Source organism: Sinohyriopsis cumingii, chromosome 3 (assembly GCF_028554795.1).
Source record: "Sinohyriopsis cumingii isolate HCF-2022 chromosome 3, ASM2855479v2, whole genome shotgun sequence".
NCBI classification, from domain to species: Eukaryota; Metazoa; Mollusca; class Bivalvia; order Unionida; family Unionidae; genus Sinohyriopsis; species Sinohyriopsis cumingii.
This window is the reverse complement of record NC_142963.1, coordinates 6807496-6833934: the sequence shown is the minus strand read 5'-3', so window position 1 is coordinate 6833934 and position 26439 is coordinate 6807496. Positions and strand designations below refer to the sequence as shown.

The 26439-nt window shown below is 35.0% G+C and overlaps 1 protein-coding gene across 1 annotated transcript in view; it reads left to right on the top strand.

Moving 5' to 3' along the window:
• The window catches only part of LOC149802423 (eukaryotic translation initiation factor 3 subunit L-like), an 83998-nt gene that overhangs the window by 52072 nt on the left and 5487 nt on the right, over positions 1–26439 (top strand). The window contains exons 11-17 of the mRNA XM_089951630.1: positions 2197–2367; positions 5383–5516; positions 9214–9319; positions 9840–9913; positions 13383–13440; positions 14481–14519; positions 22585–22677. Of these exons, the coding sequence (XP_089807756.1) occupies positions 2197–2367; positions 5383–5516; positions 9214–9319; positions 9840–9913; positions 13383–13440; positions 14481–14519; positions 22585–22677 (675 nt within the window). The remainder of the gene's footprint in view (positions 1–2196; positions 2368–5382; positions 5517–9213; positions 9320–9839; positions 9914–13382; positions 13441–14480; positions 14520–22584; positions 22678–26439) is intronic.

The window sequence follows — 26439 nt, the reverse complement described above, 5'->3', positions numbered from 1 at the left end:
TCTCAACACGTATTTCACAAGCTAGGCAAAAGATAGACTTGGATTTATAGTCAACTTCTCAACACGTATTTCACAAGCTAGGCAAAAGATAGACCCAGATTTATTGTCAACTTCTCAACACGTATTTCACAAACTAGGCAAAAGATAGACTTGGATTTATAGTCAACTTCTCAACACGTATTTCACAAACTAGGCAAAAGATAGACCCGGATTTATTGTCAACTTCTCAACACGTATTTCACAAACTAGGCAAAAGATAGACTTGGATTTATTGTCAACTTCTCAACACGTATTTCACAAACTAGGCAAAAGATAGACCCGGATTTATTGTCAACTTCTCAACACGTATTTCACAAACTAGGCAAAAGATAGACCCGGATTTATAGTCAACTTCTCAACACGTATTTCACAAGCTAGGCAAAAGATAGACCTGGATTTATTGTCAACTTCTCAACACGTATTTCACAAGCTAGGCAAAAGATAGACCTGGATTTATAGTCAACTTCTCAACATGTATTTCACAAGCTAGGCAAAAGATAGACCCGGATTTATAGTCAACTTCTCAACACGTATTTCACAAACTAGGCAAAAGATAGACCTGGATTTATTGTCATCTTCTCAACACGTATTTCACAAACTAGGCAAAAGATAGACCCGGATTTATTGTCAACTTCTCAACACGTATTTCACAAACTAGGCAAAAGATAGACCCGGATTTATAGTCAACTTCTCAACACGTATTTCACAAGCTAGGCAAAAGATAGACCCGGATTTATTGTCAACTTCTCAACACGTATTTCACAAGCTAGGCAAAAGATAGACCCGGATTTATTGTCAACTTCTCAACACGTATTTCACAAGCTAGGCAAAAGATAGACCCAGATTTATTGTCAACTTCTCAACACGTATTTCACAAGCTAGGCAAAAGATAGACCCGGATTTATTGTCAACTTCTCAACACGTATTTCACAAGCTAGGCAAAAGATAGACCCAGATTTATTGTCAACTTCTCAACACGTATTTCACAAGCTAGGCAAAAGATAGACCCGGATTTATTGTCAACTTCTCAACACGTATTTCACAAGCTAGGCAAAAGATAGACCCGGATTTATTGTCAACTTCTCAACACGTATTTCACAAGCTAGGCAAAAGATAGACCCAGATTTATTGTCAACTTCTCAACACGTATTTCACAAGCTAGGCAAAAGATAGACCCAGATTTATTGTCAACTTCTCAACACGTATTTCACAAGCTAGGCAAAAGATAGACCCGGATTTATAGTCAACTTCTCAACACGTATTTCACAAGCTAGGCAAGAGATAGACCCGGATTTGTAGTCAACTTCTCAAGTATTTCACAAACTAGGCAAAAGACAGACCTAGATTTATAGTCAGCTTCTCAACAAGTATTTCACAAGCTAGGCAAAAGATAGACCCGGATTTATTGTCAACTTCTCAACACGTATTTCACAAGCTAGGCAAAAGATAGACCCGGATTTATAGTCAACTTCTCAAGTATTTCACAAACTAGGCAAAAGATAGACCTGGATTTATAGTCAACTTCTCAACACGTATTTCACAAGCTAGGCAAAAGATAGACCTGGATTTATAGTCAACTTCTCAACACGTATTTCACAAGCTAGGCAAAAGATAGACCCGGATTTATAGTCAGCTTCTCAACACGTATTTCACAAACTAGGCAAAAGATAGACCCGGATTTATAGTCAACTTCTCAATAAGTATTTCACAAACTAGGCAAAAGATAGACCCGGATTTATAGTCATATTCTCAACAAGTATTAAACATGATAGGCATCCCAAGTATTAGTTGACATTAATCGACGGTCAGCTTAAAGAATTAGTACAAAATGAAGTATAAATTACATGTTGAAAAAGTACGTTACATAAAAGTATGTGTTACATGGAGTGTTTTGGAGCAAATTTTTATAAACTGTGACATTCTGACATTATTTTTGTTATTGTTACTTGAGGCATTAAGTTGAATAGTTTATTAGATTTTCAGGCTGCTTATTTTTATTTTTTTCTCTCTACAAACACACATAATAAAGAAGTGATCAACATAAACTGTCTTGCAACAAGAAGTCGATTTTTAGTCATTCAGTAAATAATTTAATCTGAATACACAACACATGGGATGGAAGAAAGTGATGATAATGAGATTTTTCATTACTTGCAGAACATGTACTCTAGAGTACCAGCCTGTCAGATCACCACATTTTACTATGTGGGTTTTGCATACATGATGATGCGCCGTTATCAGGATGCCATTAGAACCTTCTCCAACATCCTGCTGTACATACAGAGGACCAAACAGATGTTTCAAACCAAGGCCCAGATGTATGATCAGGTAGAGAGACAATTAAGTTAGTCCGGGCTGAAATAGATTTAATACTATAAAGTAGAAATTTGTCATGTCTGCTTACCTGTGTCATTGTTGTAACTGCCACAACACTTAAAGGCCCAACAAGAAATGTTTCTTTTGTGGAAATTGACAAAAGTATATTTTGTTTGCAAATCAACAAAAGTTGATGGCCACAAAAATTGATACTCAGATATAATTGTAACAGTTACTTTCCTACAGATAGGGTGCTACTGTAGCCCGGTTGGTAATGCATCAGACTTGTATTGCAAGTGTCACAGGTTCAGTACCTGCCCAGACCATCATGGGTTTGCTGCCTAAGTGTCCATGGGAAGGTATTTAGCTCCCATTTTCTTGGAATGATTTAAGTCAATGATATGTTCAGTGTGTCATCCAGCCCCCCCAAACCAAAAACTGCTAGTTTCCCACTGGACCAGTTAGATCACTACAAATCAATTAACATTGGGGCAACACTTGAATCACAATAAAACATCAATAATGTACAGATTCAGCATTAGTATATACTATTCACTGTACATGGGATTTGCATTAATATTGAGTGTTGTTGGCTAATGATATATGATTAGTAAATTCTTTTGAAATTAGTATTCAGTACATCTACTGATCAAATTCCTTCATTTTTTTTTTTTTAAGTTTGCCATGTCTTTTGGCACAAAAGTAAAGACTCATAAAATGTTCATTATATCAAAGTTTAGATTAAATACTGCAATAAAGACCATGTTTTGATTAAATACGTAATAAAGACCATGTTTAGATTAAATACAGCAATAAAGACCATGTTTAGATTAAATACTGCAATAAAGACCATGTTTTGATTAAATACGTAATAAAGACCATGTTTAGATTAAATACAGCAATAAAGACCATGTTTAGATTAAATACAGCAATAAAGACCATGTTTAGATTAAATACAGCAATAAAGACCATGTTTTGATTAAATACAGCAATAAAGACCATGTTTAGATTAAATACAGCAATAAAGACCATGTTTTGATTAAATACACAATAAAGACCATGTTTTGATTAAATACAGCAATAAAGACCATGTTTAGATTAAATACAGCAATAAAGACCATGTTTAGATTAAATACAGCAATAAAGACCATGTTTTGAATTTTATTTTTAAAGTTGTAGATTTAGCCTTAATGAATACCTTTTTAACTAATTTACATAATTGTCAGCTGACTTATGGTCTAGGCTTCGTTGCTGTAAATCACTACAATTTCTCTTCAGTTGAAATTTGTTTCATGGATGGAATTTTGTGACAGTAAAGTAAATTGAACAGTTTAGAATTTTGATGTGTATAAATTATACTTCTTGTAAGAACATGTTCTTAAAGTATGGAATTAACATTTTATAATTTTTATGAATGGACCATGTTTTTACTTCAATCTGATTGGATGTAAATGGTCATGTGATACTGATCTGGAATTTGTACACATCAATAAATTCTGTGGACTACTATCAGTTCCCTATTATCAGATCATTTATGTGAAGCTTTATCGATAAAAATACCTTACACCATAATAATAACAAGAAGTCCCTACCCACCCATCCCTGTGATAAAAATTTACAAACCTTAGATTAAAATTATCCATTAGAGTTTAAACCTTCCTCCATCACTTATCCCTTTTGCCAAAGAAAGCATATGGCAGGCTTTACAAGCCATTCTTAAGAAATTATTGCATTTTGCTTCAACAATGTGTTCTACCAGCTGTTATTAATAGTCGGGGTCATATGACAAGCAAGGGATCTCACTAAAAATGGACATAAGTTTGCTTTTGAAAGATCAAAATGCATAGAAAGCAAGAACAATGAATGCTATAACAATATGTGCCATATGCCATATGCCTAATCTTAAAAACAGGAATAGCCTGGATTAAAGACATCATCAACCAGTATTTTAAAATTAAAAACAATGATCATAACAAGCTCCTTAGATCACTGGCCTTACCCGGTCTGAGACCCTACCCTATGTTACTGTATGAAAATATATGACTTTTGGCTAGGGAAGATGGAGCTCTGTGTTCTGTCACAGAGAACTGGGTAATGAAAGAAAACTTTGAGCTACCTAAAATTGAATGTTTTGTTGATGAAATCAACTGACAGAAAGGAAGTAAATTTGAATTGCAAGGATTATATGACCATGGTTGGGTATTTATTGATGTGTAAATTTTACCTGGACTTTATTTACTTTGTGAATATTTAGGTAAAATTTACACATCAATAATTATCCAACCATGGACTTTTAATCCTATAATAATTTTTGTAAGCACACATGTTCTTTTTTAAAGTATGGGATTAAATTAGAAACAAGATTAGGTTTTTGTTTATGATACTTGGTTGCATGAAATATTCATTTTGATTGAGATTCAAAAGTAAATTTAGATTTTATTGTTTCTGTTTGAGTATTATACTGCTGAATCATCACTTTCTCTATACAAGGACAAGATTGAACCATAAACAGCACAAATTTAAGTTTAAGTAAATGATATGAACATAGCAGCAGTAATCTATTTTTCAGTCATTTAACTGTGCAACAGTTTAATCTGATATGCAGGGCCCCGAGTGGCTGAGTGGTCTAAAGCGCTCACCATTCCAGATCACTGCCATCTCACCTCTGTCTGCGTGTGTTCGAGTCCAAGGCTCAGCTAGCATGGGTATGTGGGAAAGCCTGCCAGTAGCTTCTCATGGGTCGGTGGTTCTTCCCTGGGTTTTCCAGGGTTCTTCCTCCACCAGTTATACTGGCCTCCATGTATAGCCTATCTTGTGCTGAATAATGGCGTTAAACCCTAGAACAGTAACAACAACAAATCTGATATGCAGCATATGATGATACTTCTGTGTAATATAGTCTGAAAATTTTGAGTTTTTGTTATGTAATTAATTAAACATTATTATTTTGCATTATATTTCCATTTTTTAAAAATCACATTTACTGTTAGGCCCAAGTTAATAAGTTAATACATTTGACTGTTGTAGATAACAAAGATGAATGACAAGATGTACACTCTGCTGGCTATTTGTCTTGTCCTGCATCCTATTCGTATTGATGAGAGTGTCCACTCCCAGCTTAGAGAGAAATTTGCTGACAAAATGCTCCGCATGCAGAAAGGGTAAGACTAGTTACTCTTGTAGTTAGGGTGCCACTGAATGAATTATTATTCATCCATTTGGTCAGTTAATGGTTTGTTTTCCAGACTGAAAACAAAATCTACTATAGCTGCAAATGAATGAAAAAAAATAGATGCTTTGCAGATGGTGTGTAAAAACTGACAAAGAAATTATTTCACACTTGGAAATGCTAATTTCAGGACATAAACCCTTGACAGACATTTTGAATTAACAGCTCACAAACAAGCGATTCAGGATTTGAAATTAAGTGAAAATCTTAGTACAGCATGCATGGCAGCTATCAGCAAGAAATCTGAATCAATTATTTATGCTATGTCAGTTGCCCATTACTTGGCAAAGGAGAATATTGCTTCTCTAAAATATGGCATACTGTTGGATTTTGTTGACTTTTTGGGTGTTGGTGTTGGCAACATGAGAGTAGGAGGAAACGCAACATATTTGTCAAGGGCGTCTTTAGAGGAATTTCAGGAAGTTCTTTTCTTTTATTTACATTTTTTTCTGTTGAAATTTAGATGGAAAAATTGTGTTTACTAACAAGCAACCAAAACATGATCGGTTAAATTCCAGTCAGTGCATATCTTGAGGAATTCCTTAGTTACTAAAAATAGCACCTAGCATCGTGATTGGCCAATGAAATTGCATTCTGTAGCTAGTCATCATATGATAATTTCCTGTCAGCGTTTAATGGTGGATAACGTTTTTCTTTTTTAATCAATCTGGATTATTGGTACCTATTTCTTTTGTGATGAAATTCTTTCCTGTCTAGAAAGGTCTCATTTCAGTATCATTGTAACAAGTTTTTGTGTGTTTGAAATGATGATACAGTCGCTGTTGTTTGAATAATTTCCTATAATTGAATGACTTTAACTAACAGAGACTGTAGTGTCATATTATTTTTAGTGATGTAGCAACACGGTTCAAGGAGAAAAGCCCACACTTGATCAGCATTCATTGTATGACTCATAGATTGAATTTGTGTACCTCTCATGCATTGAAAAACATTCTGTACCTCAAGGAAACCATAGTGATGACAGGTCACAAAAAAGTGATGTAGCAACACGGTTCAAGGAGAAAAAGCCCACACTTGATCAGCCACGAGTTTGTTACAAATTTGCAGGTGGAGATGGCTGCAAGATTTCCAAAGAGCAGTATGTCTTTTCACCCATATTGCAGTCAGGCATCCTTTGATTCATGATATTTTAGTGCCACCTCTCTTATGGGCAGCCACCTGTCACTTTTGAGCAAATTGTTCATAGATCAATTTAAATATATAAATGCATTGTCATGAGCAACCACCTGCTAAACATGACCTGTGATCATGATTCTTGGGCAGATTATGTCTTTAATTACTGCTGTAAACAGTTGTACCACAAAATCATTTAAAAACACTACTTTCCTTATTTATATCTTTGTAACAATGGCTCATTAGAGTCTGCAGGCAGGGTGCAGATTGATTTTATTTGGATGGCTCCAGAAATGAGGTGAAATGAATCAGATTACCATTTTCCCAGTATCTTTAAGGTAGAATTGGATGATGCAGTATGTAAATTAGGTAAATATACATGTCGCAAACCACCATTTTTGTGTTGTCAAATTTGGTTGAATTTTGATCTTGAAAACTGACCCTTCTGTGCAGACCTCATGTGAGACATCACCTTTCTTGAGAGACTATTGTATATTTGCAAAGGAAGTGGTTTCTCAAGACAGGTTGTTTTTGTAGTAGTAAATATTTCTTAATCTATTTTGATTTCCAGATATTTCAGATCCAAACAAAAAGAACAGCTTTGATCTCAGAATCTGGGTGTCAACATTAAATTCAGAGCTAGTATGAAAATCTGGGTGTCAACATTAAATGCAGAGCTAGTATGAAAATCTGCGTGTCAACATTAAATTCAGAGATAGAATGAAAATCTGGGTGTCAACATTAAATGCAGAGCTAGTATGAAAATCTGGGTGTCAACATTAAATTCAGAGCTAGTATGAAAATCTGTGTGTCAACATTAAATGCAGAGCTAGTATGAAAATCTAGCCGAGTGGTCTAAAGCGCTCTCCGTTACGGATCACTGCCATCTCACCTCTGTCTGCGTAGGTTCGAGTCTCAGATTCGGCCAATGTGGGTATGTGAGAAAGCTTGCCAGTAGCTTCTCGAGGGTCGGTGGTTCTTTCCGGGGATTTCCTGGGTTCTTCCTCCACCATTAATACTGGCCGCCATGTATAGCCTATCGTGTGCTGAAAAATGGCGTTAAAACATACAACAACAACAACAACAACAACAACAAAGTATGAAAATCTGGGTGTCAACATTAAATGCAGAGCTAGTAGGAAAATCTGGGTGTCAACATTAAATTCAGAGCTAGTATGAAAATCTGGGTGTCAACATTAAATGCAGAGCTAGTATGAAAATCTGGGTGTCAACATTAAATTCAGAGCTAGTATGAAAATCTGGGTGTCAACATTAAATGCAGAGCTAGTATGAAAATCTGGGTGTCAACATGAAATGCAGAGCTAGTATGAAAATCTGTGTGTCAACATTAAATTCAGAGCTAGTATGATGGTTAGTAAAGCTTTAGTTCTTTGTATTCTAAGACTTTAATAAGAATGCACATTTTATTTTTGTACGTGTATGTAATTCACTGATCATACAAGACTTAATATTTCATTTGAAGCAACCTCTAACCTATTTTCTAATTATTGTGGTGATGAGAAAGTTTGGGAAATTTAGTTATTAGTTAAATTTTGTTATGGCGAAACAGTTCCTTTTATGCTTGTAAACATAGGTTCTAATGCTAAAACACCATTTAAAATAAATCACTATTTTGGGCAGAATGTCAGTGGCAAAATGGAAGATGGAGTGTGTGTGTGTGTGATTTAGATTTTTAATATGGCTTTAACAATTTTTCAGTTGTATCACTGCGATGTCTACAGTGTGACTGTTTATAGTGATGTCTAGCACTGGGGCATCATGCCACATATGTGTAGCATGATGTCCCACCAAGTCACATTATCCTGCATCAGGCCGACCGGTCCTAACACTAACCTTCTAATGCTGAGCGCCAAGTGAGGCAGCTGTTAGTACCATTTTTGTAAGTCTTTGGTATGACTCTGGGGGGGTTCGAACCCGCGACCTCCCACATCTGTATAAGGTGGATGGTACTCATCATTTTATTAGCATGGCAAAGTGAGCTTTGCTTTCCTGACAAGTGGAAATGAAATTTCATGGATGTAGATGAATTTTACCCAGTTTGCCTGTTATGTGATCTACATGATTTAAGTTGTCTTCCTTAACATAGCAAGTTAAGTTCAGTTCTGATCTAGAAAGACTCCTTTTTTTCTCAGAAATTGCATCACTGAATGAAATGTGCTCAGATTGTGCATCTTAGAAATTGCATTACTAAATCAAAGTGCTCAAATTGAGCATCACAAATGCTAAGCCTGTACATTTAGATGTTGTATTTTGTTAAATTATCTCAATCGTTAGGAAATCCTCTGTTTCAAAAGCGGAAGTGGGAATCACTACAACTAATTTTCAGTTGTAAACATATTTTAAGTTGGCACATCTTCAGTAGATTCAACATTTTAAATTGGTTTTGAAACACCACAGTTGCTAAAAGATTGATCAGTGTAATGTATATTGGCTTTGCTCGGTTTTTATTTTTTTTTAAATTCTGTTTATTTCAGAGATGTGGCTGAATTTGAAGCCAACTTTGGTTTTGCCTGTCCCAAATTTTTGTCTCCAGTTCCACCAAACTATGATACTACTATGAACATCACAGATTTTCACAAGGTTAGCTGATTTACAAACAAATTGTGGCATTGACTTGCTATTGTACATGTCCATACATTAAGAAGTGGCTTTTGCCAATAACTGTGTGGGTAAGCATTTCTGGTTAATAAGAACCAAGTTAGTTTTCTGAAAAAACAAGACATTGTGTCATATGCATGTCCAAATTAATTATTATTATCAGACTGGCATAAAAAAATTAGAATTTGATTGGTTCTTTTAAAAATTGGTTAGCATACATCCAACGCTGAGAGTTTTCGAATAGGTAACATTTCATATTCCAGGGCATAATATTTAATGTTCACAGGTTTGAGTTTTGTTTCAGCACCAGATGCTTTTTTTCACTGAGAATTAAAGTTTGATAATAATTATCATGGAATTAGAAAAATGTTGTAATGAGGATTTGAATGAAATTTGAAGTAATTTTGAGAAAAAATGTTTTGCCAGTTTATTTTGACATCTCACTGACAAATGAATGAAACTTGATTTTGCTGAGCAATTATGTTTGCTTTTTCTGTCACAGGAGCCATTCCAATTGCAGCTGAAAGTGTTCCTCGAGGAGGTGTCTCAACAGATACACATACCTACCATTAGAAGGTAGGCGATTTTATACATGCTCCTTTCCTCATTCATGTCATTTTATACTTCCTTCTTTCCTCCTTTATGTTTATCCCAGTAAATACCATTTTGGTGGAACAGAGATACGTTAATTTAGGCTCACATCCCACTGTCTTCAGCAGTTGTTTTTCATTTTTGCTATTATGTGGGATGAAGACATTTTGCTTTTGACTCATATACCACTGGCTTCAGTATATTTTACATGCGAAGATACAAGCAATTATGAAGACCCAAAACATTTGATACTTTGTGTTTTAAAAGCTGTACTTGACAACTGCTTTGGCCAATAAACAGTGATATCTTATTGAAGGCATTATCATGGTTAATATTTTTTGTTTTAAAACAATAAGTAGATTTGGATTGAGTAAGAAAGTAATTAATCAAAATAATAACCATCATTTTATCTTTGGGTAGTGATCAAGTGTGAAAAATCTAAACATTGTAGAAGACTAAACAAAAATCTACACGATTGTCAGGATCATAGTCACATATATCCATGTAATTACACTAAATCTGTCATAGTCACATACATCCAATGTAATTACACTAATTGTGTCATAGTCACATCCAATGTAATTACACTAAATGTGTCATAGTCACATATATCCAATGTAATTACTCTAAATGTGTCATAGTCACATACATCCAATATAACTACATTGAATGTGTCATAGTCACATATATCCAATGTAATTACACTAAATATGTCATAGTCACATACATCCAATGTAATTACACTAAATGTGTCATAGTCACATCCAATGTAATTACACTAAATCTGTCATAGTCACATATATCCAATGTAATTACACTAAATGTGTCAGTCACATCCAGTGTAATTACACTAAATCTGTCATAGTCACATACATTCAATATAATTACACTAAATGTGTCATAGTCACATACATCCAATGTAATTACACTAAATGTGTCATAGTCACATCCAGTGTAATTACACTAAATGTGTCATAGTCACATCCAGTGTAATTACACTAAATGTGTCATAGTCACATCCAATGTAATTACACTAAATCTGTCATAGTCACATCCAATGTAATTACACTAAATATGTCATAGTCACATACATCCAATGTAATTACACTAAATATGTCATAGTCAAGTAGATCCAATGTAATTACACTAAATGTGTCATAGTCACATATATCCAATGTAATTATGCTGAATGTGTCATAGTCACATACATCCAATATAATTACACTAAATGTGTCATAGTCACATATATCCAATGTAATTACACTAAATATGTCATAGTCACATACATCCAATGTAATTACACTAAATGTGTCAGTCACATATGTCCAATGTAATTATGCTAAATGTGTCATAGTTACATACATCCAATGTAATTATGCTAAATGTGTCATAGTCACATACGTCCAATGTAATTTCACTAAATGTGTCATAGTCACATACATCCAATGTAATTACACTAAATGTGTCATATTTCTTTGCAGTTATAATATGTTGTCTCAAACTTACTTATACAAGCATACATTACATTTGATAGTGAGTAAATAATAATAAACTTATTTTTATTGTAAATTCAATGACTTTCAAAGTATGATAAGTTGGAAAAAGGATAATTATGACATGGACTTTGATCTTCCATCATTACATCTTTATCCTGCCACTTTGTGCTTTAAAAATGTATGACTCAATTAGATTTTATTCCAAACTAAATAAGTGAATCGTTACTATTTGATTTTAGGAAGCAAAAAATGATTAACTGGTTTAAATGTCAAAATATCTTGCAAAGAAAACTACAAAAGTGTCTGAAAATGTAGAGTTTTGGTTTGAGTTGGCAAGATTGGCATCGGTTTCATTTCTGGAGTTGGTTGATCAATTTAGAATCAGAAAAAAAACACAAAATCTGATTCTTTTTTGTGTGTATAGTGATTGATTTTAACATATTTTCTGTATAAATGCTATTGTTTCCAAAAAGAGGAGCTACTTAAATTGACCATTGCATGGGTTGTTAATGATTTCAGTTTTTAACAAGTATCAAGAACATACTTTTTCAAAAGATTCTTATTCTTTAGACCAATACATATAATAAAATGTCAAGCAGTACAATATTCCAACCACAAGTAACGGATAATGTTGTACTGCATAATGCAGTAATGTTCCTTTTCCATCTACATAGTTAACTCATTAACCCCTGGAGGTGTTTGTTATTTTCACCTGAAATTTGAGTAGGAAACACATTTTGAAAGCTGTATCTGAATACATCCTATACCATCAACTTCTAACAGATTTTCCATTAGCATAATGCTTAGTTATGTTCGAAACATCATTTTCCATTGGTTATTTTGCTTTGCTCGCGCATGAGCAGAAGGGTAAAAGTTGGAGTTCTGTTTTTTTAAAATATTTTTTTTTGGTTAATGAACCCATCATTTTCGTATCGAGACCAGTCTTTATTCCAAGTGTCAGCCTTATCCTACTTTTTGCAAAGGTTCACCTGTCTGTGTGCAGTTCAGACAGGTCTGCCTTGATCAAATTTTGGGTGGAAAAAAAAATGGGTCCAAAAAATTAGCTTTTTCACTCTGTATTTTGTAGTGCAACTAAAACATCCATATTATTTGGTATCATTGTAGAGCTACATCTGTCTACCTTTCTATACCACTTTAATGTATCATACATGACCTTGACGCTACAGAGCTCAGCAGTAGGCTACTACCTCCTGCCACGTAATCGTGGTGCCGGGGATTAATGTGTTCAGATTTATGTTTAAATCAAATAATAGCATTAGTTCTGACATAATTCTCCCTCGAGCTCTCTTAAAGTCACTCACTTCTCCGATAACTATCTTTTCTTCCACTGCAAACCCTCGTAGACTCATTCACTTCTCACTCAAACTCACTTGCTTCTCCTTCAGACTTTCTTCTCCCATGTTTTTTTTTTACCCATTAGAAACCTGATTATTATGTATTTAACATGATTGGAAATACGATTCAGATTTACCAAAGTTCTTGAAGTAATTTCAGAAATCAGAACACATTTTTAGTAAACATTATATTTGTTTCTACCAATTTTTACAATATTCATATATATTTTTTAATTCTCAAACATAATCTTGTGATTTGGGATGTCATTCGTATGAAAAATGGGGAAGTTTCCATAACAAAAGAATCTTCTGTATGAAAAATGTATGTCCCAAAAATAATTACGATTGTTGTTGTTTAAGATATGTCTTGCTGGTTTGCCTTCTTATGTCAATGTCATTTCTAGGAACTAGCTTGAAGAAGACTAATGATACTTCTATCCAAATCAGTCGGTATTTTCCATTTTTCAAACCTTGCCTTATAGTCAACATTTGTTATGAGTTTTGCTGTGCAGAATTTGACATTGATTGCATGCAATCATAGATAAAAGTTTGTTTAGCGGCTTGTACAATTTTTGTATTAAAATTGATGAACTTCTTTTTCAGTTACCTGAAGTTGTACACAACCCTACCCATTAGTAAACTTGCAACTTTCATGGATATAGTAAGTTACTTTTGACTTTGGTATACAACTTAAGATTAACAAAATGTCCATTATAATTTGGAGTGAAATCAAGATTTAAGTGCATTCTTTCTTTATTTGTGTTGGATTACAGAAATCTTCACAAGAATTACATCTCTTTATTTCTGTAAATTAACTCTAGTTTGTTATCCTAAATTCCTATATGTAATGCCAAAAGCTGTTTGATATTCAAAATATAAAGCAATCAACTTTTGATGGGGTAACACAGTGACTATAAAGCAATCAACTTTTGATGTGGTAACATAGTGACTATAAAGCAGTAAACTTTTGATGGGGTAACACAGTGACTATAAAGCAATCAACATTTGATGGGGTAAGACGGTGACTATAAAGCAATCAACTTTTGATGGGGTAACACAGTGACTATAAAGCAATCAACTTTTGATGGTGTAACACAGTGACTATAAAGCAATAAACTTTTGATGGTGTAACACAGTGACTATAAAGCAATCAACATTTGATGGGGTAAGACAGTGACTATAAAGCAATCAACTTTTGATGGGGTAACACAGTGACTATAAAGCAATTGACTTTTGATGGGGTAACACTGACTATAAAGCAATCAACTTTTGATGGGGTAACACAGTGGCTATAAAGCAATCAACTTTTGATGGGGTAACACAGTGACTATAAAGCAATCAACTTTTGATGGGGTAACACAGTGGCTATAAAGCAATCAACTTTTGATGGATTAACACACTGACAATAATTCAGATGGAAATTAGTAAGGATTTAAGTAGAATGCTACCTCACCTTGTGTCGATGTGTAAAATCCTTTACCACTTTTAAAAAATAATGGTTTCCCAGAATTTTTAGTTTAAATTTCAAGATAACAAAATTCTTTTTATACAGTTCAGACTGTTTAAAAAGAAAGATATTTAAATGATAATATGTCTGAAGTAAAACTGCTTTGCAACTCAATTAAAAGCAAAGTATGTTTCTACAGTTTTCATATATATTATTAGGCAAACAAGTATTTAAATGTATCTGTTTTTTTTTAGAATGAAGACGAGTTGAGAACTCACCTGATGTGTTTCAAGGTATGTACAATGCAAATTAAATTATATTTGCTCTATCAACCTGTTTGAGAGACAGATATTAAGAACCTGTTATGCTATGATTTGTATTTCTCTTCTTCACAACGTCTATTTTTCACGATGTCTAAATTAAAAAATCCAAACATTTTTACATGTGTCATTTCCGATGAAAGTATGAAGGGTTTAACAGTGTTTGTTTATTTGTGGCATATTTAGATGCAAACTAATACATGTAATTGGTCTTGACAAAGTTTATTGTATTTGCACATGTAAATATGCATTCAACTACAAACATCATACACCCAAATATGATGTCACATCAAAGTGTAAATTCACTAATTATAATGATGTACTAGTGCTCATGGCATACCAGTATTCCTAATGTAACAAGATAACCGGGTGGGATATTTCAGATTAACAACAGAACACGTTTTGACGACACAGATATATGATTTAATGTGGCGATTTATATGAGTAGTGGATTATGAAGATGTGTGCGTATTTATAATCCAAATATTGGATCTATTTAACATAAAAACGCACAGTTTCAAAGATGGAAAAAATATACAAATAAATTAGTTCAGTAACCCTAAAATACAGGATAAATGATTTCACAAATGATTCAATAATGGAAAGATGAATATAGTTCACTCAAATAGTAAACAATGTAAGTGTTTACACATAGTAAAAAATGTATTCGCTCAGGTAGCGAAATTATGTCACTAAACAATACAGTCTATCCTTCTAGTCCTGAATAATACACTGGGTCTTACTAACCCAAAATTAGCATACAGCTAAAAATACATGTGTGGAGATGCACTCCGTCACACGTGCACCATATCCGCTCCACAGCTCCTCTGAATCAATTTCACAACCAATATAGACTCCGGATCCTCGGAATACTATGATCACTTGAAACATTGGACCCTCCGGACACTTGGAATATTAGACCCTCCGGACCCCCTGGTCCTTTGACGGCTCTACAGCTGGGTCACCTTAGTCCCTCTGGACCCTCCGGACGCTAGACATTAGACGCTCCGGCACCTTAAACGCTCCGGACAAACGGACGTTTCTACCCTCTGACAACACCGGACACCCCGGATATTCCTACCATCAAAACACTCACTCACTCAGCCCTACAGCTGGAGTTGTGCGAATCCTTTTAGCAGGCCGCTTGCTGACAAAACCATTAGTATTGTAAAGGTCCTTTACATGTAGTAACGTATTTATACCTTTAGAATTTTCGTTATTCTTTATCAAAGGCACCTTGCACGTGTGGCACAGGACGAATCGTACTCACGATTTCGAAATATATAGACCATATTATAATCACCCTCGGGTATCGTTGTACAGAGAAAAAGAAACGAAACCCAAGTACATGTATTTAATTAACAACATTTACACCATTCTGTGACAATACCTCCCCCCTAAATAAAAGTGGTATCACTTTTAGAACAATCACGGAATGTGAACAATGAATCATTATTAAAACTTCCAATTTTCAGACCGAACGAAATGATTTGCTAATTACACCCTACTTAAAAAATCAGCTCCCACATTTTCTGACCCTCGAATTGCCTCGATTCGAAAACTGTATGGTTGCAAAGACAACGCCCAACGCATCAATCTGGCATTGGTGACCTTTGCTTTATTCAAATATAAAAGCGGCTGATGGTCCGTTTGCAAGGTAAACTCCCTCCCAAAAAGATATGTATGGAATTTTCCTATTCCCCATACTAAACCTAGGCACTCCTTTTCAATCACGGAGTACTTTTCCTCTCTAGGGAGCAATTTCCTACTTGCATAAGCAATGGGCAATTTCATCCCCCCTTGCTCCTGTAGCAAAACAGCCCCAAGACCCGTATCGGACGCATCAGTCCTCAGTACAAAAGGTTTATCTATTTCCGGCAACTTTAAAATTGGTGCACTTACCAGTTTGTGTTTTAGAGTGTTAAACGCTTTTTCCTGGCATACACCCCATGAAACTTTATTCGGTTGCCCCTTCCGAGTCAAATCCGTTAATGGGCTGGCAATAGCCGAAAAGTTGGGGACGAATTTCCTGTAGAACCCGATTAGACCTAGGAAAGACCTTACTTGTTTTTTTGTCTCTGGTCTAGGGGCATCCCTGATTGCTCCTGTTTTATCTGGATGAGGTTGCAACTGGCCTAGTCCACTTACCAAATGTCCCAAACATTCCAGACTGGAATACCCTATGCTACACTTAGTAGGCCTAACTGAAAGGTTTGCAATGTGAAGTCTATCGAACAGATCCCGTAATACCTTAACATGTTCATCCCATGTATGCGTGTAAACAAAGATGTCGTCTACGAAGCTGTCGACGTTTTCCGTTCCATTTAATAATTTGCGCATGAGACGAATGCACGACGCACCGGCGTTGACTAAACCGAAAGGCATAACTTTAAATTGAAACAGTCCTTTGGGAGTTGCGAATGCCGTCAACTCGCGGGCATTATCGGCGATGGGTATCTGCCAATATCCCTTGCTTAGATCTAATTTGGAAATGTATTTATGACCTGCCAATTTTGAAAATACATTTTCCATATCTGGCATTGGTTCTGCATCAAATATGGTGATCTTGTTTAATTGCCGAAAGTCGATGCAAAACCGGTTGGTCCCGTCTTTCTTTCTGACTAACACCACGGGGGACGAGTATGGGGAGTTTGAAGGTTCGATCACTCCCTGGTCTAACATTTTCATCACTTCTTCGCTGATTGTCTCCCGTGCATTAAAGGGTATCGGATATCCTTTAATCCTGATAGGCTCAGTGGTATTCAATTTGATCTCGTGTCGAATTAGACCCGTACAGCCTGGTCTGTCCGTGAACACATCTGGATATTTGAACAAAACCTCCATAATCTGTGTACGTTGACCCTCCGATAACTCAGGGCATACATTTATCTGGTCAATACTTTCTTTACCAACGTCCATGGGGTATTCAAGGGGTATTTCTGTGCTGGGGACGAATTCCGCTTCGTCACCAGACCTATCCTCTATCACCGCAACGCATACTACATTCAAAATCCCTTTATCAATCGTTTGTCCAGGTCTCGCTACGTAGAGTTTAAGCATATTGGCATGAAATGTCTTGGACTTCCCCTCCATATCAATGATATAATCCATTTCGCCTTTCACCTGTCTGACTTCATATGGCCCTTTCCATTGGACTAGCAGCTTGTTATTCGTTGGGAGAAGCACCAACACTTGATCGCCTACGTCAAATTTTTTACTCCGAGTTCCTCGGTTGTAGTACTTGGCGTACCTACGACTAGATTTCGCGAGTTCGTCTTGCGCCATTTGACAAGTACTTTCTAATCTTTCGCGCAAATCAACTACGTAATGGTATGTGGTCTTAACTTCTTAGTCCGCGACCTCGTCTGTCCACAGTTCACGAAGTATGCGCATAGGACCACGAACTGTCCTACCGTACAATAGTTCAAACGCATCTGAAACACACAGAAAGCATACAAATATAGTAAAACAATTTCAGTGCTCTGTTATATCCGAAATGATCCCACTTCTGACACCATTTGTAACAAGATAACCGGGTGGGATATTTCGGATTAACAACAGAACACGTTTTGACGACACAGATATATGATTTAATGTGGCGATTTATATGAGTAGTGGATTATGAAGATGTGTGCGTATTTATAATCCAAATATTGGATCTATTTAACATAAAAACGCACAGTTTCAAAGATGGAAAAAATATACAAATAAATTAGTTCAGTAACCCTAAAATACAGGATAAATGATTTCACAAATGATTCAATAATGGAAAGATGAATATAGTTCACTCAAATAGTAAACAATGTAAGTGTTTACACATAGTAAAAAATGTATTCGCTCAGGTAGCGAAATTATGTCACTAAACAATACAGTCTATCCTTCTAGTCCTGAATAATACACTGGGTCTTACTAACCCAAAATTAGCATACAGCTAAAAATACATGTGTGGAGATGCACTCCGTCACACGTGCACCATATCCGCTCCACAGCTCCTCTGAATCAATTTCACAACCAATATAGACTCCGGATCCTCGGAATACTATGATCACTTGAAACATTAGACCCTCCGGACACTTGGAATATTAGACCCTCCGGACCCCCTGGTCCTTTGACGGCTCTACAGCTGGGTCACCTTAGTCCCTCTGGACCCTCCGGACGCTAGACATTAGACGCTCCGGCACCTTAAACGCTCCGGACAAACGGACGTTTCTACCCTCTGACAACACCGGACACCCCGGATATTCCTACCATCAAAACACTCACTCACTCAGCCCTACAGCTGGAGTTGTGCGAATCCTTTTAGCAGGCCGCTTGCTGACAAAACCATTAGTATTGTAAAGGTCCTTTACATGTAGTAACGTATTTATACCTTTAGAATTTTCGTTATTCTTTATCAAAGGCACCTTGCACGTGTGGCACAGGATGAATCGTACTCACGATTTCGAAATACATAGACCATATTATAATCACCCTCGGGTATCGTTGTACAGAGAAAAAGAAACGAAACCCGAGTACATGTATTTAATTAACAACATTTACACCATTCTGTGACACCTAATTTACCAGTATTTGTAGCATACCAGTATTCCTCATGTACCAGTATTTGTAGCATACCAGTATTCCTCATGTACCAGTATTTGTAGCATACCAGTATTCCTCATTTACCAGTATTTGTAGCATACCAGTATTCCTAATTTACCAGTATTTGTAGGATACCAGTATTCCTCATTTATTTGTATTAGTAGCATACCAATATTCCTCATTTACCAGTATTTGTAGCATACCAGTTTTCCTCATGTACCAGTATTTGTAGCATACCAGTATTCCTCATTTACCAGTATTTGTAGCATACCAGTATTCCTCATTTACCGGAATTTTTAGCATACCAGTATTCCTCATGTACCAGTATTTTTGGCATACCAATATTCCTTGTGTACCAATATTCATATTGTTCTGATATTACTTGTGTACTAGTGTTTGTGGCATTCTGCTTGTTTTGAGGCCCATAAAGTAAATATATTCAATTTTTTAAACACAGTTTAGCTTTCCAGGTTACCTGACTGGCATACATTAGAACAAGTTTGTTATCACAGCTCCTCCAAAACTACTGTGAGGACTGACACCAAATTTTACAGATGCATTGATCCAGATGTCTAGTTTTTTATAAATGAAAATACTGTCCCATGGATCCAGTATGTCAGCCAACCTGTCTTGAAAGACTACTGCTATGTGAAACCACCTGTCTCAAGAGACCACATTATGCGAGACCACCTGTCTTGAGAGACCATACTTTTTTTGGGCAAAAGAGGTGGTCTTTCAAGACAGGTTCTACTGTACTAAATGAAGGTCATGTCATTGCAGGGTTTTCGTGAAAATACTTCTTATGATGTCTAGCTGGTCCTGATTGAAAATGGTGCAGTTCTAACATGCAGTATACCAATCTAACTTTATTGCAATGTTTGCAAAACTTGGGTGCTCTGTATACTTCATAAATTGTCTTAAACAGTTTAAATCTTACAAGAGCAAGATTGATATCCATTTGAAATCTTAAAAGAGGGAGACTGATATCCATTGAAATCTTACAAGGAGACTGATAGCCAATTGAAATCTTACAAGAGGAAGACTAATGTCCAGTTCATATCTTACATGAGGGAGACTGATAGCCAATTGAAATCTTACAAGAGAGAGATTGATAGCCATTTGAAATCTTACAAGAAGGAGATTGATATCCATTTGAAATCTTACAAGAGGAAGACTGATATCCATTTGAAATCTTACAAGAGAGAGATTGATATCCATTTGAAATCTTACAAGAAGGAGATTGATATCCATTTGAAATCTTACAAGAAGGAGATTGATATCCATTTGAAATCTTACAAGAAGGAGATTGATATCCATTTGAAATCTTACAAGAGAAATACTGATATCCGTTTGAAATCTTACAAGAGAAATACTGATATCCGTTTGAAATCTTACAAGAGGGAGACTGTTATCCATTTGAAATCTTACAAGGAGACTGATATCCAGTTGAAATCTTACAAGAGGGAGAGTGATATCCAGTTGAAATCTTGCAAGACTAATGTCTAGTTCAAACGCTACAAGAGGAAGACCTAATGCCCTGTTCAAATCTTAAAGATGGAGAGTGATATCCAGTTGAAATCTTATAAGAAGGAGAGTGATATCCGAAATCTTACAAGCGGAAGACTGATATCCATTTGAAATCTTGCAAGAAGGAGATTGATCTCCATTTGAAATCTTACAAGAGGAAGACTGATATCCATTTGAAATCTTACAAGAGAGAGACTGATATCCATTTGAAATCTTACAGGAAGGAGATTGATATCCATTTGAAATTTTACAAGAGCGAGATTGATATCCATATGAAATCTTACAAGAGGAAGACTGATATCCATTTGAAATCTTACAAGAGCGAGACCGATATCCATTTGAAATCTTACAAGAGGAAGACTGATATCCATTTGAAATCTTACAAGAGAGAGACTGATATCCATTTGAAATCTTACAAGAGCGAGATTGATATCCATTTGAAATCTTACAATAAGAAGACTGATATCCATTTGAAATCTTACAAGAGAGAGATTGATATCCATTTGAAATCTTACAAGAGGAAGACTGATATCCATTTGAAATCTTACAAGAGAGAGACTGATATCCATTTGAAATCTTACAAGAGAGAGATTGATATCCATTTGAAATCTTACAAGAAGGAGATTGATATCCATTTGAAATCTAACAAGAATGAGACTGATATCCATTTGAAATCTTACAAGAAGAAGATTGATCTCCATTTGAAATCTTACAAGAGGAAGACTGATATCCATTTGAAATCTTACAAGAGAGAGACTGATATCCATTTGAAATCTTAAAAGGAGATTGATATCCATTTGAAATCTTACAAGAGGAAGACTGATATCCATTTGAAATTTTACAAGAGCGAGATTGATATCCATTTGAAATCTTACAAGAAGGAGATTGATATCCATTTGAAATCTTACAATAGAGAGATTGATATCCATTTGAAATCTTACAAGGAGATTGATATCCATTTGAAATCTTACAAGAGGAAGACTGATATCCATTTGAAATCTTACAAGAGAGAGATTGATATCCATTTGAAATCTTACAAGAAGGAGATTGATATCCATTTGAAATCTTACAAGAGAGAGACTGATATCCATTTCGAAATCTTACAAGAAGGAGATTGATATCCATTTGAAATCTTACAAGAGGAAGACTGATATCCATTTGAAATCTTACAAGAGAGAGACTGATATCCATTTGAAATCTTACAATAAGAAGACTGATATCCATTTGAAATCTTACAAGAGATAGACTGATATCCATTTGAAATCTTACAAGAAGGAGATTGATATCCATTTGAAATCTTACAAGAAGGAGATTGTTCTCCATTTGAAATCTTACAAGAGGAAGACTGATATCCATTTGAAATCTTACAAGAGAGAGACTGATATACATTTGAAATCTTACAATAAGAAGACTGATATCTATTTTTGAAATCTTACAAGAAGGAGATTGATATCCATTTGAAATCTTACAAGAAGGAGATTGATATCCATTTGAAATCTTACAAGTGGAAGACTGATATCCATTTGAAATCTTACAAGAGAGAGACTGATATCCATTTGAAATCTTACAATAAGAAGACTGATATCTATTTGAAATCTTACAAGAAGGAGATTGATATCCATTTGAAATCTTACAATAAGAAGACTAACATCCATTTGAAATCTTACAAGAGAGAGATTGATATACATTTGAAATCTTACAAGAGATTGATATCCATCTGAAATCTTACAAGAGGAAGGCTAATATCCAGTTTAACATTTAAATCTTAAAAGAGAAAGACCAATATACAGTTACAATCACAATCCCAAATAAGTTTCTTTTTTACTTTTCTTTAGCTACATGTAGATTCATCCTTTCCTACTCTCTGGTACCAACATCACAGAATGACATTTATTATGATGCTAATATAAACTTTTTGTGTTTTGTCCAGCACAAGATGAAGAATGTGGTGTGGACAAAAGGGACAAGTGGTTTGGAGGGAGAATTCCAATCAGCATCAGAAGTGGATTTTTACATTGATAGAGTAAGTTGGCTTAGATCTTGCTAACACAGGGAATAATATTAACATACACATTTTTTACAAGGCACCACTTCACTAATTGACCCAGTCAGATGTTATTGTATCCTGGTATAGTCCCAAAGAAAACAAAATGTTTTCCTCTGATTTTCATGGCGATTTGTGAACAGTGCTATTTGTATTCATTGTAGGCTATCAGATATGCTTATTGAATTCATCTGCTTGCTTTATGTAGGATGGTAAAAATCAATAGGTGTAATTTGGCATCAATAGGTGTAATTTGGCTGGTTCCAAAAAGGTCACTTGTGCCAAAAAGTCAAAAAGTCTAGTCATTTCATTCAAATACAATGGCAACATCCAGAAAATGCAACATAACTGGTACTCATTTGTATATACCCACTGCAAGGTAGAGTGTGTAACCTATGCTGAATTTTATATGCCCACTGCAAAGCAGAGGGTGTAACCTATGCTGAATTTTATATGACTACTGCAAAGCAGAGGGTGTAACCTATGCTGAATTTTATATGACTACTGCAAAGCAGAGTGTGTAACCTATGCTGAATTTTATATGACTACTGCAAAGCAGTGTGTAACCTATGCTGAATTTTATATGACCACTGCAAAGCAGAGTGTGTAACCTATGCTGAATTTTATATGACTACTGCAAAGCAGAGTGAATACCTATGATGAATTTTATATGACTACTGCAAAGCAGAGTGTGTAACCTATGCTGAATTTTATATGATTGCTGCAAAGCAGAGTGTGTAACCTATGATGAATTTTATATGCTACTGCAAAGCAGAGTGTGTAACCTATAATGAATTTTATGACTACTGCAAAGCAGAGTGTGTAACCTATGCTGAATTTTATATGACTACTGCAAAGCAGAGTGTGTAACCTATGATGAATTTTATATGACTACTGCAAAGCAGTGTGTAACCTGTGCTGAATTTTATATGACTACTGCAAAGCAGAGTGTGTAACCTATGCTGAATTTTATATGACTACTGCAAAGCAGAGTGTGTAACCTACGATGAATTTTATATGACTGCTGCAAAGCAGAGTGTGTAACCTATGCTGAATTTTATACAACTACTGCAAAGCAGAGTGTGTAACCTATGATGAATTTTATATGACTACTGCAGAGTGTGTAACCTATGATGAATTTTATATGACTACTGCAAAGCAGAGTGTGTAACCTACGATGAATTTTATATGACTACTGCAAAGCAGTGTGTAACCTGTGCTGAATTTTATATGACTACTGCAAAGCAGAGTGTGTAACCTATGCTGAATTTTATATGACTACTGCAAAGCAGAGTGTGTAACCTACGATGAATTTTATATGACTGCTGCAAAGCAGAGTGTGTAACCTATGCTGAATTTTATACAACTACTGCAAAGCAGAGTGTGTAACCTATGATGAATTTTATATGACTACTGCAGAGTGTGTAACCTATGATGAATTTTATATGACTACTGCAAAGCAGTGTGTGTAACCTATGATGAATTTTATATGACTACTGCAAAGCAGTGTGTGTAACCTATGATGAATTTTATATGACTACTGCAAAGCAGTGTGTGTAACCTATGATGAATTTTATGTGACTACTGCAAAGCAGAGTGTGTAACCTATGCTGAATTTTATATGACCACTGCAAAGCAAAATGTATTGTGATAAGAGGTAGTCCATCTGGCATCCATCTTTTTGCCCATCCATTTGTCTGTTACCATTTCTGGTTCTTGTACAATACCTCAACGTTTCCACCATCTACAATTTCCAAACTTGATAGCTGACTTGTATTATGGTAAGAGAAAACCGTATCAAGTCAAAGGTTGAAGTCACTGTGAAAGAAAGTAGAAAAATGGTTTCCACACAGTAACATTAGTTCTGCATCACATATCTAGACCGGACTTTGTGAATAGTTGCACTTGATGTAAGAAAAAAGCCTAATATTTTGTGGTCAAAACTTAAAGTCATTGTGAAAGAAGAATTATGGTTTCTGCACAAAAACTTAGGTATGCATCATTTGCCTTCATAAAAGTTTGTGGATGACTTGCAAATTAGGTAAGAAAGAAACCAATTGATTTGGAGGTAAAAACGGATAAGGTCAAGGTCATGGACTGAAAGAAAATAAATGGCTTTTGCATAATAACTTTAGTTCTAGAGCATGTACCTTGTCCAAAGTTTGTGAATGGCTTATACTTTAAATGTGAAAGAGGTGCATTGATTTTTTGCATGTAAATGAAATAAGTAAATTAGCAAGGTATGTTTTTCAAGAAAATAAGACTGAAAAATTAAGCGTTTTCCTTTTTGGATAGTATCAGATTTTTTTCCTACAAATGCTAATTCATTATACAATAGTTTGTTACCATACATTACACAGTAGTTTTTTACCCTACATTATACAGTGGTTGATTACCCAGCATTATACCATGGATTTTAACTTAAATTACATGGTGCTTTGTTATCCTAAATTATACAATATTTCATTATCTTACAGTTTGTTATCCTGCATTGCACAGTAGTTAGTTACCCAGCATTATACCATTGATTTTTTCTTAGATTACACAGTGCTTTGTTATCTTAAATTATACAATAGTTTGTTATTCTACAGTTTGTTATCCTACATTGCACATTAGTTAGTTACCCTGCATTATACAGTAGTTTGTTACGCTACATTATGCAGTAGTTGTTATCCTACATTTCACTGTAGTTTGTTCCACTACATTATACAGTAGTTTGTTACATGTTTGCATAATTTTGAATATATTTTAAATTATATGGATTCAAACTAAAGTTGATTGCTAGGTTGTTTCTCAAAAGTGTCTTTTTCACCACTGAGATACTGTTACAGACTGAATAGGACATGTGATGGTGGTTTCAGTTCTTTCAAGTTGTTGTAAGGGTGGTTTCAATTCTTTCACTTTATTTTTGGCTTGTGCCAATTTTTTTCAGCCTTTGATGCCATTACTGGAGTAATACTCAATTTGTCTTGACAGTAGTTATGAATTCACATTTAAAAAAAATTACTTTCCTTGGTCAAGTGCTTGATTTGATCATTCAAGATGATACATACAGTATATACTCATTTATAAGTTGGGTCCACTGGCAGATCTGGGTTTATTTTGTTTGTTCGACTTTTTACTGCTAACAAACTCCACACAAGTGATATACTTTTTCTATATCCACATATAATCAGATTAGAAGTACGACTTTAAACATTTGAGGGTCATATTACTTCCTATCAAGAACCGGGTGGAATTGTGACATTTTTTTCATTTGTTAATGGTTATATAGTCACAAAAAAATATTGAAAATTGCATATAATTGGTCTTAACCATTAAATCGTTATATTTTTGTTGAAATCTATACTATCAAGCTTTTCACAGAAACTTGGTTATTCGATGATTTCGATTATAAAGTCCTTGTTTAATGATCTAGGATTTGTGACCTAGGTCATTATGCAACACTGCACTTACACCACTGTTTTGTAAGATAGTTTGGATTCTGGAGCATTGGCCATACCTGACAGTTATGATTCATTGTTGACACAGCTACATATAAGAAAATTAAAATGGTGCAACTTTTGTCTTTGTCTTGAAAGTATCACTATACTAACTGAGCCGATCAGCTGTCATTGCATCTTATTGTAGTCCCTAAAAAAATTATTATTTAGAATGCTACTTGCATCTTGCAGAAATCTAAATCCAATCCTAAGCAGAAAAGGAAATGTTTATTAACTTCTGTCTGTTGACATTCCTGTA